Raw genomic sequence first — 16897 nt, 5'->3', positions numbered from 1 at the left:
GGATTTGAACCCACAACCCCAGGGTGCTGAGGCTGTAGCTCCAACCACTGCGCCACACACTTCTGATGGTGCAGATGTATTTTTGGCCTCCTCAATAGGAGATGGTATGTGCAATTGTGCTATTTGTCAGTATACCATATGATAAAAGTTTTTGCTCTATGGCAAGATGCTGGGAACACTCCCTGTAGTAATTTGGGCATTTAGCACACAGTAACTGCCCCTAAGTGTCTCTTAAGTATGGTACCTTCCCCATTGACCTTTGGTCTTCACCCCCAGTCCTTGAGAGCCACAAACAGGTCAGTTTTTGGAATACCCCTGAGTATGCCTGAGAGAGGTTTGCACACTTACTATTTGTACGGTATGTAAATCTCTCTCATGCATATTCATTAGGGATATCCTGAAAATTTAACCCATTGGTGGTCCTCGAGGATTGAGAGTGAAGATTAAGGCCATAGATACAGAACAAGAAAAAAGCTCTATTGTATTAGTGTGTGTATAGGAGTGTGTGGCACAGTGGTTGAAGCTACAGCCTCGGCACCCTGGGGTTGTGGGTTCAAACCCCGCGCTACGCCTTGTGACCCTGGGCAAGTCACTTAATTCTCCATAGTCCCAGGTACGTTAGATAGATTGTGAGCTCATCGGGACAGACAGGGAAAATGCTTGAGTACCTGATTGTAAAACCGCTTAGATAACCTTGATAGGCGGTATATAAAATCCTAATAAAACTTTAAAAACTTATACTATATAGTTAAAGTTGAAAATGGATTTTGCTAAATTTTGCTTTTTATTCTTGTTGGTTTCCAGCTTATTTGGAACTATGCTGAGCTGTTCTACAGTGAGCCTTTATTCACAATTTACCCAGAGTTCCCCTGTTTTATAGCATCTTTCCATCTAAGCCTCTCAGCTCTTTCTTCAACAAGGCTAACTTGGACTACATGTGTGGCCACTTGGTGGTGATGCTGATGAAAAATGGCTGAGGCTCCATCCCAAAATTACAAGTGTCTAATGGGGTATGAATATCATCATGAATTCATCGGGACCTCGTGTAAAGCTAATTTAATTGATCAAATGCTGTAGAAATTATAAAAACCAGCAAAAAAAGAAGTAAAAGCACTTATCAACAGTTCAGCATTTTAATGTCGGAAGCCCTAAAAATTTTGACAGTCATTTGTTTGGTGAAGGCAATTAAAATGCTGAACTGTTGATACCAGAACGCAAAAGTTTACTAACCCCGTGAGGAAGCTTTAAACAGTGAAACGGCAGGGCTCCCGTTGGGATAAAGCTAAAGTACTTTTGCTGGTTTTTATAATTTCTACAGCATTTGATCAATTAAATAGCCTTACATGAGGTCCTGATTAATTCATGATGATATTCATACCCCATTAGACAACTGTAATTTTGGAGTGTTGGGTGTTTGAAGTTCACGGATTCACTCACTTAGCAATATCAGTATATCTGGTTTTGCTAATCACTTGCTTCAGTGTGCATAACTATTTTAGAATAGTAGAGCAAGTTCCTGTTCCGATTACAATCAGTTTTGAGGCTCCATCCCTCTAGGCTAGGACTATAAATGTTGGAGAACAGAGGACCTGGATTTAGTGCCTTTTAAAGAAGCGATAAAAGGCAATATCTTGTTAACTTGTTAACAGTGCAAGATGCAATGATCCCTTGGTTTAATTATAAAGAAACCACCAGCACTAAGAAAGCACCTAGATAGATTTGAATTGTAGAGGCTTCTTTTATTAAATCTTTATTTATTTTCAACAATTTACAAGAAAATTAACTTCTTGTTAGAGAAATACAGCATAAACATATATTATACATTCAAAAAGAAAACAAAAACAATTTCCATATCTGATTATCCTTCCTTAGACCACAAACAAAGGGGAGTTGACTCAGAATATAAGCTTATTAAATAAGAAGAAAATAATTTGTTATTATTAAATCTTTATTTATTTTTAACAATTTACAAGAAAATTAACGTTAGAGAAATATAGCATAAACATATATTATACATTCAAAAAGAAAACAAAAACGGTGGCATATCTGATTATTCTTCCTTGGACCACAAACAAAGGGGAGTTGGCTCAGAATATAAGAAGCTTATTAAATAAGAAGAAAAGAATGTAGAGACTTCTTTTAATGCTCATAGTAATGCAGTGGTTTCAAACTCGTGGCCCGCCAGGTACTATTTTGAGGCCCTCGGTATGTTTATCATAATCGCAAAAATAAAATAAAACAGTTTCTTGATCATATGTCTCTCTAGCTATAAATGACAATATTATTATTAAGACTTAGCCAAAAGGAAAGATTTATAAGCTATAAAGAGTTTTACCTCAATCAAAATTGTCATTTCTTTAATAAGACATTCACTGTTTTTTTTCTGAGGCCCTCCAAGTACCTACAAATCCAAAATGTGGCCCTGCAAAGGGTTTGAGTTTGAGACCACTGTAGTAATGCGATTTCCTATAATTCTGGTTTTGACTAATTCTACAGATTTGTTTGTTTTTTAATGCTTAGCATTCCGCCTGGCCCTCATCCAGCTTTTGGTATCCCCTGTTAAGTCGGATAACCTTAGGCGTGCCTGCAGATTTATAAAGGAAGCGGCGCAGCAAGGTGCAAAGATTGTGGCTCTGCCAGTGAGTATGAAACATGCACAAAGAGAAAGCAGCATCTTCAGAGTGTCACATGATACTTTTCTTTTTGAAGATAAACTAGCACATCACCTGTTTTTTCCCTGTCCCCATTTTTTTTCTTAAATATTGTATTTCTGTTGTTTGTCCTCACTGTCTAGTTTGTATTAAGACACTTCTCCTCTCTATTTTAAATTTTTTGAATTGTAAGCTGCCTAGAAGGTCTAACCATAATGTGCGAGATAGAAAGTTTTAATAAACTTGGAAACTTATTTGTCCATGTTATGTTTCTTGTTCCTCTAAAGTAACTTTTGGACTGCACTGTATTTGATTATCTTTCTATACTGTTCTTAGGAGCTGACAAGACAGAGGTCTGGTTCTCAGCTGCCTCTGAGAAGCACTTGGTTGAGGACTTAGGGCCTAGTTATGGAAATGGCACCTGCCATGTTAAGCGCCTGCAAAATGGGTGCCTACCGCTTGTCTGTCACTGATGGGTGGCGCATCCAGAATCGCATCTGTTTTCTTCTACAGACACCTTAAATATAGGCCAGCATTTTATAGGCCTACATTTAAGTCATCTGACTCATGCCTACAAGAAGCACCTAGGCACCTAAGGCCACTTCCAGCGTAAACCATGCCTACGCCGAGCTTAGGTGTCTGTACACATGCCTAGACATCTCTGTATGTATTTGAACAACGCCTACATTGTAGGTGTTCTTCACCCCATCAGTTGTTTTTTTTTTAAAATATGTGTCCTGATTGGTCCATTAGACAGCGGTAGGACGCCATGTTTAAAATCATGCCCTTGGTGCTCTAAATGGTTTATTCCATTATGTGTCTATGGAAATGAGGCGTGCATGACTTGCTCAAGATTACAGAAGAGGGAGGCCTGAACTTATGTCCAAGCAAATCTTCTGAATCACAATCTAGTTCTATAACCAAGGGGCTACATTGGGATTGGTCCCCACCTCGATTCAACACAGCTCAGAAAAAAATCCTTCTTGGATGTTCTTCTTTGCCACTGTTTCTGTTTTCCTTACTGCTAACCAATATCGTCAGTATGAGTCAGAATGACCATTTTTTATGATGTCCTTGTAATTGTGTGTCATTAAAAGTGGCATTCAGGTTCAAACTGATGATATTGGCTCATTGTAGAGCGAAGGTAGTGGCAGCAGAGGCAGATCAAGTGGCTGGTAGGTGTTCACGGACCCTCATAAGGTAGTGTTCTTCAGTGTAAAGCTTGGAGGCCAGTAGTGGCCCTCGGAGAACTCGGGTTGTCCCCCATTATCATTCCAGGTTGGTTTTTTTCCCCTGTTACTCTGCCTCCCTACCCAAGCTTGAGATAGAAAGGGGGAAATGAATTGAGGGAAAAGCTGTATGCTGGAAAGACTGCATGAAGAGGATGAATTTGGAAACGCCCACCTCCTTGCGTATACCCCCAATGAAACGTTGCAGATGGACTAATTATCATGGGGAAACACTGGTCGACAGTGTTATATCCTCCACATGGGAAGATATTTGGTTTTTCTACTTCAGCTTGTTTGGATCCATAGTGAACCCAGCTTAAAAATTAATGAAGACCACTATCTTAAGCTAATAATGTTATCTGTATATTATCTTCCTGAAAAAAATCAAGTCCTAAAAACTTCACTAGATCAAGAACCCTTAAAAGTATCTGAAATGTTGGAAATATCTGATAGAGAGGCAGCAGTGCCATCTACTTTGATTATATCAGTAGCTCTTTCAATTGATAAAACTTGGTTGTTAAACTTTTATTTAAAAACAGACAAAAAGAATTTATAGATCTTAAAGTACAAATGTTTCCTGATTTGACCCGAGAGACGCAGAAGTGTCACCGTGAATTTCTGTTAATGAAACCTGGGGTTACATCTTTGGGTGCCACTTTATTTACGGCACCCTGTAAATGTATTGTTGTATATTGTGCTGTTAAATATGTCTTTTTTGAACCAAGCCAGCTGACAACCTTTTTGTCATTGTCCCACTTGGAAAATAAAAAAAATCTGAGCCCTGTTTAGATGGAATACCTTTTACTCAACGCTTTAACCAGCCTTAATTCTCATTGAATTTTCTTCTTTTCTCGCTTGACTATAACATTTTGAATCCAGTTTGAGGATTTGAGCTTAATTAGCCAAATCTATTTTTTCTTGATATTGTTTATTATGATGGAATGTGTAAATGTCTAATATTGCTTTCTGAGCTTATGACCTGAATTGGCCACTATTGGAAAACAGATACTGGACTTTATGAACCTTTGGGCCCCTTTATGGCAACGCGTATGTATTTATGAGTTATATCAGGTGTAACCTTGATGTTGCAGCATGACAGAATAGTAAGATGCCAGGTTAACTTTTGAAAACTAAAAGAAGCAGTTACATATTGGAAGAAGTGGGGAGGGGACAGTAATTGCCATCTAGTTTCTTTCTACTCTTGGGTTTGCAGTCCGAAGTAGAACAGTGGTATCAGACCTTTTTTCTTGTAGAGAGCCACAGAGTGAATACGAGAGAGTTCAGAGGGCCACCAAAAGATTTCAAGCTTAAATTTACTACTACTAATCATTTCTATAGTTCTACTGAACGTACACAGCACTGCACACATTATATGAGTGTGCAGGTACTTTCTCTGTTCCTACTACAATCTATACTACTAATTTTGTAAACCACCTTGACCTGCTTGTTCAGACTGGGTGTTAAACATTAATACTAATATTGATTTTACAAAACTCAAGGGTATATTAAAAAAAAAATTCACTTTATTTTGGATTGCCATCAGTAGAAAATTCCATAAATGAGACATTCGAATAACACACTTAAGAGATTATTTGCAGTTACTATATCAAGCAAGCAAGATTGAAATTAATACATTTTCAAGATTTGAAGAAGTATTTCAGCCAACTGTATGTTAGAGCCACTGAAGTAGAATATACTTAATTTGTGATTAAAAAAAGAATGGGAGTTGAGGGCATTTGGAACTTTGGGGTTTACTCTGGTTGTGATTCTTCTCCATTGCTAGGATCCTCACCCTTTTAGGTCTCTCTTCCAGATCTGAACCTACTTAAAGGACGCTTGATGTTACTGTAAAGAGAAACTGCAGTTCCCTGCCTCCAAGTGCTAGCATCACAGCTGATTTTGCTGGACTAGAAAAGCAGGTGGTAGTACTGGGAGTGGAACCCAGGTCTCCTGTGTGGTAGTTTTGTGAGTGGACTGCCTTGCCAGCCCACCAATGCTGCTTTGCAAAGTTTTGACAGTGAAACATCTCACTTTATTTCAAGTGTCAGTTTGTAGTAGCTGACAAAGTAGCAGCTCTTTCAGAAAACAGCAACTGTGGGGGGTCAGTCTCTCTGCAGTGTGATCCACTTCACCAAGGTTGCAGCAAGCTAAGCAGTTGATCTTTCACCAGGTTCTTCACTCTGTAAAAGTTTGTCTTTGCAGATGTGGAGCACTTGAAAGCTAATCATTACCTCAGTGAAATACTTGTATATTAACTTTTTTGTGGTATTTTAGGAATCCTATGACTGCTGAAGGAGAATCATTTTCCATTACCTTGAAGTGAATTAACTTAATGTTAAATCTGTTCTATTGAGTGGCCCTTTGACAGGACTCGGATTCTTTTTTCTTATTTATTTTCAATCCAAAATGTATTTTTTTAGAGCGATTTGCTGCAAGTCCAAGGAATTTACACCAAACTGTAATAAGTGACTCAGCAATACAAAGTTCTGTAGAGAGGAAACTCTGATGCATCCACATTTGTTCATTCAGCTGGAGAGCTATGGTGTTTCTGAAAATATGAACCAGGGTACCAGCCACTTTGCAAACATCTCTCCACCCCCAGCTTTACCAGTGCTAAGCCACAATCCCCCTAGCTTAGTGACTGGTCTTTACCTGAGCATATGCTGTCCCTCACTAGCAAGAAAGAGTACAGATTTAGTTGGGAGTTTTCATAGCAGATTATAAAAACATCTACATTTCTGGGCTAATTCCCAAATATAGAATCTTGATAGGGTGGCAATTTGATTATCTTATCCTAAACGCTGTAAGATCATAAATCGGTACTTATCGATTGCTCTGTAGCTGTGACCCCCACTCATGCAGCCACAGAAAGCTTATGGCCAATGTTGTCCTATGGAGGTCCCACCCAGATTACAACTCCAAATATAGATTTCCATAGCATCCCTCCAGACCAGTCCAAGCACTTGGGTTTATGCACTCCTACCAGCAGATAGAGATTGAGAACTACTGACTTCAGAGTGAGGCTGTATGTGTCCTTTTCAGCTAATAGCCAACCAGATTGTAGACTTTGGCAAACCCGGGCAGTCCAGAGCTATACAAGATAGGCTGGTCAGTGGATGGGGTGTTTTAGAAAGGTGACGGCAGAAAAGGGCTACAGCCCATCAAGTCTGCCCACTCTACTGACCCACCCCATTAAGTCTGAGTGCTGTTCATCCCACGTGGATGTCCCATTTATTCTTAAAGTCGAGCACGCTTGTGGCCTTGATCACCTGCACCGGAAGTTTGTTCCAGTGATCTACCACTCTTTCTGTGAAGAAATACTTCCTGGTGTCACCACTAAATTTCCCTCCTCTGAGTTTGAGCGGGTGCCCCCTTGTGACTGAGGGTCCCTTGGGAAAGAATATCTCTATCTCTTTTAGGTTTGGGGTGATAACACCTGGTGGCTGAGTTGTTCCCCCCCCCCCTCACCTCGTTCCCCTCTTGAATGGGGTCCAGACTGAGGCATGGCATTATGTTTTGGTTTCCCCTTCCCAGTATCCAGGGCAGGGGACCTGAGTGCTTAATTTGACATAAACAGTAATACATGACCTTAAATTTTTTTTAAAAGAGGATTTAGGGGTTGCATGCTGTTTATGTTCTCTGTATCCTTCGGATGTCTGTAACTTGCCTTTCACGTCTGAGCCTGTGTTGCTGGGGTTGAGGGAGGGGGTCTGAATAGTACTGCCAGAGGCAGGCACAGTATCCAGCATAAGTGCAGAGAAACTTCTTTGCTGATGATCATGTGGCTGGAGGAGAGTTGAAGAGCCCACTAGATGTGTTCAGCTTGGGGCAAAGTTGCATCTTTCAACACTTATTTGGGGAAAGGAACTTATTGTACGGGAGAGAATGTAATAATAATAACAACAGAATGTGGGCATCAGCTGACCCATTGAGGTAGAAATGGGCAGAAAATGATGCCCATCATGCCTGGATCTGGCAGAACTATTTCTAGGAGCATGTACACAGATGGAGTCCTCTGGAGGGGTAGGCGTCCCCCCCCTGAATTTATTTTATCTATGTACAAAGCTGTTTGTGTAAGTAAGGTGGACAAGTGGGTCCCTCACAAGCAGAATTGTTAGGTGGTACAGGAGCACCAAGGAGGTAGAGATTGAATTGGAACCTAGAGGCAGAAAAGGATATGTCCATGCAGACAAAAGGATCTGGATCTCATTCAGGATAGGTTGGAAGAACAACCAGAGGAAGGTTTTGACTGAGGAGCTACCTCTGGGAGAAGATTCCTCTGTATTCCATAGGGCTGAGCTATAATGAAGTTGGCTATGTCATTCCCCATGCAGCAAGCTAATCACAACTGAATGGGACATTGCAGATATAGTGTTCAAAGATAGTCATGGCATGGTGCAGCACTATCCTGTTCCAGTGGAGAATAGGGAATCTTTAGGCTGCCAAAGATGGATATGATAATCTGTAGTGGCAAAGAAAACCATCCCAGTGGAGGGAGGTGCCACACTAAAGGATTTGCAGGATCACAGAATTGAAGCACTCCTAAAGTAGGCCTTTGTGGCAGTTTTGTCCCTGCAGGCAGCTGTCTGGTGGGGCTATGTGGCATGGGCATGCTTTTGCCAGGCCAAGAAGGTACTTGGCAGGCTAATAGAGAAGACTATCTGGGGGACCAGGCAGTGTAAAAGATTGAGATGAGCTCTGCATTCATGGTGGATGCTTGTAGCAGCATGTAGATTCTCATGGTTGTGCAGTTGATTGGCAGATATAGCGCTGAAGACAAGGTTGAGCAAATTCCCCTATAGGGAGGGTTGTTTGGTGAGGAACTGAACAAAGTGGTGAAGAGTTTAGGAGAAGCCAAGATTGTTAGAGAATAAGTCAAATGACATAGGTAGAAGCTCTGGCTAAATATCACTTTAGGGAAGCCAGATGCTACTGTCTGGGTATAGCCTGTAGGTCATAGCAGAGTAGTTTGTTGTTTTGTTTTTTTTTCAAAGAGGACAGTCCTTTCAAGCAGGTTGGAGAGGCGGTCAAGAGACAGGAGCAGAGGCTCCAGGACAGTCCCAAGGGTCAAAATGAAGGTATCTGAGTTCACTGGCTGGTAGCTGTAGGGGATCAATCAAAATAGTACAAAAAATGAAAAAGATTAACCAAAACCAATCAGATACACAAAAAGGTTAATCAACTAGGAGATTAAATGAAGGAAAGAATCTCGGAATTGCCACTTCAAGGATCATAATGTTATTATCCATATAAGGAATTGTGGCTTGGGTATCTTTCATCGATCCAAAACCTTCATACATTAGAAGTGTCTATATATAGCACTTTTCTTCAAAATTTAGTAATTACTACTCAAAAAAATCTTTTGAATTACTTATTTTCAATTATCTCATTTTTAATTTTTTTAAAATAAATTATCTTATTTAATAACTTTTATAAAGAGAAACAACTTGTGCGAACAGCTTATTGAAGAGAGCTTGTGCAAATAGCATTATTGAAAACATACTGTGCAAAATAGCTTATTAGGAAAAACTTGTGCAAATAGCATTATTGAGAACATTGTTGAATCAGCATATAGATTTATGCAAATGATGTTGATATTTCAACAAGTTAATACAAAAAGCCTTTTTCTCTCATTGTTGAGTTACAGCCAACAGTTATAGTTTTATAAATAAAAGCACTTTCAGCTTGAATTAAATTGTTGAGCGGCACTGAATAAACTGCCGCTATAGCCCCATATACTGTGTCCGACGGGGACCCGTTTCGCCACTAACAAGCGGCTTCCTCAAGGTTTTTGGTGCGGGCTATTGTTTTAGCGTTGGATCTTAGAAGTCATTTGATAAGCATATGTTATGGGTTTCCCTGTCTCTTCAGATTAAAGGCTGTTGTGGTGAGAGAGACTCTACAAAGGCTGATACCACTACAGATCTGTAGACCAGCCCCTATTCCTAGTGATAAGTGTGTCTCAGTTAAAGTAAGCTCTGGCTCCCAAGAAGAAGGATGCCTTTCATCGTATTCTGGATATAAAGTATGTAAACAGGTCCTCAGAATTCCCAGGTTTCAAATGGAGACCCTATGGTCAGCCATTGTAGCAGTCGGAAGAAGGTTCAAGCAGGGACAATTCAGAAGAGGCATCAAAAATTCCTTTGTTTTGCTGTTTTAGGGCAGCATTTTCAATTTTGTGCTCTACATTTTGGTCTAGTGATAGTCCTGAGGACCTTCTCCAAGGTGATGGTAGTGGTAATAGCAGCCTTGCACTGAGAAAGGTATCTTTGCATACTTTTTAGGCAATTGATTAATTTGGCCGAAGTCCTTTCAGGAGTGAATGGATTACCTCTCTGGTAGAATAGTTCCTGGAACAGTGGGGCTGAGTGGTCAACCTGGCCAAGAGCAAATTGAGGCCAGTACAAGAGTGAGAATAAGTTGAAATTTGCTTTTTCATTTTTACCCTACCTATTTTTGCCCTAATTGTTTCTTTTCTAATCAATATTGCAGTTCTCCCTGCTTACCCAACTGTTTCCAGTAAGTCATTTGTTGTGTTTATTATTATTAAATGTTTGACTTTATTGTATGGCTACATGATAATTTTAATTGTAAACCGTCTTGAAACTATGTAAAGGTGATGTATCAAATTTTAAATAAACGTTGAAACTTATCAGGGGTGAGGTTTATTGCCAAAAGCAAGAGCCAGGAAGTTGTAGGAACGGATATGTCACCTTTTTATCTGCAGGAACTCATAAGCTCAAGATTACCTGCAGGTATTAGTGTCTGTGGCAATGAAGCTGGAAGTAGTTCAGTGGACCAGAACTCAATGCGTCTGCTCGAAAATGTCCTCCTTGATGGTCTCCTTAGACTCAGGAGCTGAAGGCAAGAAACAGCATGGTGTAGTGACTCTAAAGTACCAATCAGGAAAAGGGCATGAGCCTAGAGCCCCTGCAATGATAGACATCAGCCTCAAGGGTTGAGACCCTTGCTGCCTGAAAATCTATTTGCCTTCTCTCCCCTATTTGTGGACTAAATAGCAGACTGTTTTTCCTGATTGACTGACATTTCTTGACTGTATTATTAATTGTGTTATTGCTAATTTGTGCTTTCCTTTTGAAGTTGGTACTTGTAAATTTAAACTAAATGCAAATAAAAATTTAAAATAAGAAGCTCACTGCCTGGATCAGGTGGCACAGGGACCATGGTTGAAAGAGGAAACAAGGTGGTCATTAAACTGACTGGAGAACAAATGGGTGCGACTGGCATTCCAGGCCTTTTTGGGGGAAAAGTGTAATACATTCTTTCTGACAACACCAAAGGGGAATAAAATTTGCCAGAGGTGGTGTAGGCAGCAAACATAATGATAAGGGCAGAACATTATCTATAGTGTCTGCTTGTGGCTTATGTGGCTGGATAAGAGAACATTCAGGTAGATTTTCTGAGCAGAAATGTCCAACTTGGGGGCAGGCATCCTTTGATGGTATTGTACAACATTGGGGACAGCAGTCAACATGAAAATAGTCAGATTTTCCAGTTGCAGGAGGTTGATGGTTTAAGAGGGAATTTACATGCTGATGCATATCTGGTCTCCCATTGGTTTGCTGAATTCCTGCTGTGGCCCTTGCTGGGCTGGGTCAGCCAAAGGATAAAAAAGTGCAGAGGACTGATAATGTAGGTATCTTTGAAGACCATAGTACAGGGATCTGATATGACTGTCAGTGGAGCAGCCAATGAGTTCCTGGTCTTCAGGGCCCTACTAGTTTGGATGACAAACTTATTTTTGTATTGTCTTATAGTTTTGTTTATTTAAAATTTGATGCAAACGCTTATAAAAATATTTCAAAGCGAATTACATATTAAAATTAAGGGAAAACAACTCATAGGGCTCCTTTTACAAAGGTGCGCTAGCGTTTTTAGCACACATACCGAATTAGCGTGTGCTACTCGAAAAACTACCACCTGTTCAGGAGTAGGTGGTAGCGGCTAGCGCGCGGGGCATTTTAGCGTGCACTATTCCACTTGTTAAGCCCCTAACACACTTTTGTAAAAGGAGCCTGTAATTATACTGAAAAGGACAAATTCTGAAGACAGACATACAGAGACAAGAGGAAAAAGGGTAGAACTACAATGGTTTCAGAGAAACCAAAATTCTATGCTTCTACACAGCCCAACAGACGGCACCAACAAACATTACCCTCCAATCAGGCAAAACCGAGCCTGTAATTATACTGAAAAGGACAAATTCTGAAGACAGACATACAGAGACAAGAGGAAAAGGGGTAGAACTACAATGGTTTCAGAGAAACCAAAATTCTATGCTTCTACACAGCCCAACAGACGGCACCAACAAACATTACCCTCCAATCAGGCAAAACCCTCCCTGTAGATGAATCCTCCAAAATCCTTGGCTGCATTCTAGACTCCACGCTTACTATGGCACCTCAAATCTCCAACCCCCAGAAGAAATCCCTCTACACCCTGAGACAACTGAGGTTAATCAGACCATACTTTCACTAACACCATTTTGCCTTAATAGTACAACTGATGATTCTACCACAACTAGACTACTGTAACTCCACCTACATGGGAATCAACACCACTCTGGTCCATAAAATGCAACTCTTCCAAAACACTTCTGTAAGACTAATCTTCAACCTGAGAAAATATGACTCGGTCACAGCTCTCACCAAACAACTACACTGGCTACCCATCTCATCACGAATAACATTCAAAATATCATGCATCATACACCACATACTTCATGGAAACTCAGTGGCTCCCCTCATCCAACTCTTCTCAACAGCATGGTCCAGCTCTCGCAGAACTCTCAACAGGATACTACTAAATCTTCAATCGACAAAAATTCTTCAATACAAATGGGTTTTCCACTCCATGCTTACCTTTATTATAGGAATAAAACCCTGGAATGACCTCATAGAAATGACCAGAACATCATCTTCCGGAAGAAACTGAAAACCCATCTTTTCGACACATAATTTCCTCTCTCCTTTCTTCTCACTTCTACTTTCCCCTCTTCTTCACAACTCCCCCTGCCTTCCCCCTCCTTCCCTCCCCCCCTCTTCTCCTGATCCTTCCTCTCTTGATATCGCCTTGAGCCTGAATAGGTATGCAAGACACACAAATAAAAGATTAGATTAGAAAGACGACATTAAGGGGTAGAATGATAGGTTGGGGAAGGAAAAAAGCAGTAGGTAAAAAAAAAAAAAGATTTAAGTATTCTAATGATAAAACCATCAGATTCAGATTAACTTAATTTTCACAAGCATATTTATAAAGCATAGCATGGCTGTTGAGAGGATATGCTAGTGGAATAAAGAATATTCTGGGAGAATAATCTCCACCATGCTGTGGTCGAGGAACTGGTCTACCAACTTAACATATGCCAGAGTGTGGTTCATTTTTGAGGGGCAGCATAGCACTGAAAGTTTTTGTGGCAGAAATTTTGGCGTTTTATTGGAATGTTTAGACAAGAATGGCATTAGCCTCACCTAAAGAACAGGTGGTGATGTTAGCATATTATTGAGGAATGGTGTGTGGTAAGGTATTGGTTTTTTCATCTGGACATTGTGCATTTTTTGAGAAGGGTTAAGTTGATCCAGCTTATTGTCTGGCAGTTTGCTGTGGGATTTGAACCTAGTGTTGATGGCCTTAATACAGCTGACCTTTGAGCCATAGAAGAAAGTCAGTTTGAAAAACATCACCATGAAGACAGTTTTCCTCTTGGCCATCTGCTCTAAAAGGAGGATCTTGGAGTTTTCAGCTCTATCATGCAAAGAACCTTTCTTAGTATTTTCAGAGCATTTGTGGCCTGTTCCTTCCTTTCTTCTGAAGGAACATAGTAAATGACGGCAGATAAATACCTGAATGGTCCATCCAGTTGGCCCTGTAATCACATGCATTACAATTTTAATGATTAAATTAAAATGTATTTTTTTCTTTGTTATTTCTGGGCCATAGACCTTAGAAGTTTACCCTATACTGTCCTTAGGTTCCAACTGCTGGAGTTGCCATTGAAGCTCATTCCAGCCTATCCAAACCATCTCATTTGCGGGATTCAGACCGTGAAAGTTTGCCCATTCATATTCTAATTAGTGATCCTCTGTGTTCATCACATGCTTTTTGGAATTCCATCACAGTTTTCCTCTCCACCACCTCTCTTTTGGAGGGCATTCCAGGCATCCACCACCATCTCCGTGAAAAAGAATTTCTAACATTACTGTTAAGTCTTACTACCCGTCAATCTCAATTTATATCCATTAATTTGGAGGAGCTACCATAATTACATCTCACAATAAAGAAAACAAAATTAACTTGAAGAGACTCAAGTTAAATCTTCTTTAATGCTTTCTTTATCTTTTTTCACTCTCAATAGAGACCTGTTTTCAAACTATTTCTCTACATCTTTTCCCTGTTCACGAAAGCTTAAAAATGGCTGAAGCTGTGTAGGATCCAAAAAGTTAAATTTTTTTCTACTGTAATTTGATTATACACTTACATGGAAATTTTAGAAAAAATGTAGCTGCCAGAGCCAAAACTCTAGGTTTTAACAATAAAAATTCCCTCCTTCGCATCTGAGTTGCTCTGGCAACATCTGGAAATATCAGAACATTGGCCACACAAAATTTTGTTGTTTTATTTTTAAAATATAGCCTCATAATTAAATTCTTATCTAATTCACTTAGGCAAGTCATTAATAGGGTAGCCCTAGCTTGAATAACCTCTTGGGAATCCTCAAGAAAATGAGTTGTCAAACTCCGTAGAGACCAACTGGTCTACTCCTTGATCCACCGTTATCTGCTTTTTCTGTGGGATATAATAACAATTTTGTATTGGAAAAGTGTCTTGAGTTTACTAAGCCTAGTATCTCCTTTAAGTATTTTCTTAATAAAATTTCCGGGGATAGTAAATGTGTCATAGGGAAATTAACAAATCTAAGATTTTTTGAACGTGATAAGTTCTTCAAGGATTCAATTTTTGAATTCATTACACAGGCATCTTTGACCGCAGAAGCTGAAAATTGCTGCAGTGTACTTGTCTGTGTTTCAACTAACATTAATCTTTTATCAATTAATTCCAAATTGGAATCCACAGATTCTAACTTTTTTTACAACTTCAACAGAGAAATCAGTAGATTGTTTAACCACAGACCTTAATAACCCTTCCGCTCTTATTTTGTGAACATAAAGTTATGGGGTTCATAATAATAAAAAAAACAACCCGTCTAAAAAGTGTCCTAAATGGCTACTTGGACGATCAAAAAGCCTGATCGTCCAAGTACCTGTAAACAAAGCTGGTTTTTAGACGTATCTAAAACCAGCTTAGGCCTTTCCCCTGCCACTAAACGCACAGAGAGAAAAGAGGAGGGGAAAGGACGGGCGGTGGGCCGACCTACACCTAGGCATACAGCAGGTATAACCAAAACTTTAGGCAGGTTGCCTAGTCGGCACTTATATCTTTTTGACTTAAACGAAGTCAAAACAGGTCTAAGTGCCGAAAAAGGGGCTGCTGAGCTGATGGCCACTGGCGCGATCAGTTCAGCGGCCAGGCAACCTACCCACCCACTCACTGCAACCATCGCGGCAGGAGAGATGCCTCAACTCCCCTACCGCGATGTGATCACCCCTCTACCCGAACTGCCACAACCCGCGGCAGGAGAGATGCCCAATCTCTCCTGCCGCGGGTTGTGGCAGTTCAGGTAGAGGAGTGATCGCATCGCGGCAGGGGAGATGACCAATCTCTCCTGCCGCGATATATCACCCCACCCCCGACAATATCGGGGCAAGAGGGAGCCCAAGCCCTCTTGCCCCGTGGCACTCCCGACCTCCCCGATGACATCGGAGCAGGAGGGAGCCCAAGCCCTCCTGCCCTGCCAGCCGTGGCACCCCGCGACAATATCGGGCCAGGAGAGAGCACAAGCCCTCCTGCCCCGCAGTCCCCCCTCCATTTATGATCGGGTAGGAGGGAGCCCAACCCCTCCTGCCCAGGTGGACCCCCCTATCCCCCAGCCCCCTCTACAATACGGGCAGGAGGGATCCCAGGCCCTCCTGCCCTCGACACAACCCCCTTCCCCCCAACGTCCACCCTCTCGAACCCCCGCTGACCCGCGACCCCCCCGCCAACCCCATGACCCCCCCCCCCCGCCAACCCCACGATCCCCCCCTTCCCCGTACCTGAAATCGTTGGCCGGACAGACGGGTGCCAAGCCCACCCGTCTGGCAGGCCAGCCGGCTCTGGAATGGGGCCGGATTGGCCCAGGCGGCTGAAACCCCGCCCACAGGTGGGGCCTGAGGTGCCTGGGCCAATCAGAATAGGCCCAGGAGTCTTAGGCTCCTCCTGTGGGTGGGGCCTTAAGCACATGGGCAGGGGGGCCGATCGGGGGTTTCGGGGGTGGCGGACGTTGGGGGGAGGAGGGTTGTGTTGGGGGGAGGAGGGTTGTGTTGAGGGCAGGAGGGCCTGGGATCCCTCCTGCCCGTATTGTAGTGGGTGGTGGGGGATAGGGGGGTCCACCTAGGCAGGAAGGGTTGTGCTCCCTCCTGCCCGATCGTGTAGGGGGGTGGGGGGCGAGAGGTCAGGAGGGCTTGGGCTCCCTCCTGGCCTGATCGTAATTGGGGGGGGGGGCCCGTGGGGCAGGAGGGCTTGGGCTCCCTCCTGCCCCGAACGTAATCGGCGGGGGAGGGGGGGTCGCGGATCGCTGGGGCCAGGAGGGCTTGGGCTCTCTCCTGGCCCAATGTTGTCGTGGAGTGCCACGGGTGCCCGGGACAGGAGGGCTTGGGCTCCCTCCTGCCCGACCGTAATGGGGGTGGTTTAGGGATTGCGGGGCAGGAGGGCTTGGATTCCCTCCTGCCCCTATGTCATGGGGGGGTGTTGGGGTGGATTGTGTAACCGGTGTTGTTTTTGACAGACACCGGTTACAGACTCCAGCTTTTAGTTGAAGAACTGGCTCCTCCTTCGCCTAAAAGCCCTTGTGTTGGACGTTTTGGGCTTAGGCATGTTTTTGGTTCATTATGGGATATA

The 16897-nt window shown here is 42.1% G+C and overlaps 1 protein-coding gene across 1 annotated transcript in view; it reads left to right on the top strand.

Moving 5' to 3' along the window:
• The window catches only part of NIT2 (nitrilase family member 2), a 44941-nt gene that overhangs the window by 8289 nt on the left and 19755 nt on the right, over window positions 1-16897 (top strand). The window contains exon 2 of the mRNA XM_033941202.1: window positions 2521-2639. Within this exon, the coding sequence (XP_033797093.1) occupies window positions 2521-2639 (119 nt within the window). The remainder of the gene's footprint in view (window positions 1-2520; window positions 2640-16897) is intronic.

Source organism: Geotrypetes seraphini, chromosome 4, assembly GCF_902459505.1.
Source record: "Geotrypetes seraphini chromosome 4, aGeoSer1.1, whole genome shotgun sequence".
NCBI lineage: Eukaryota > Metazoa > Chordata > Amphibia > Gymnophiona > Dermophiidae > Geotrypetes > Geotrypetes seraphini.
The sequence above is the reverse complement of the archived record's forward strand: the minus strand, read 5'-3'. Positions and strand labels throughout refer to the sequence as shown.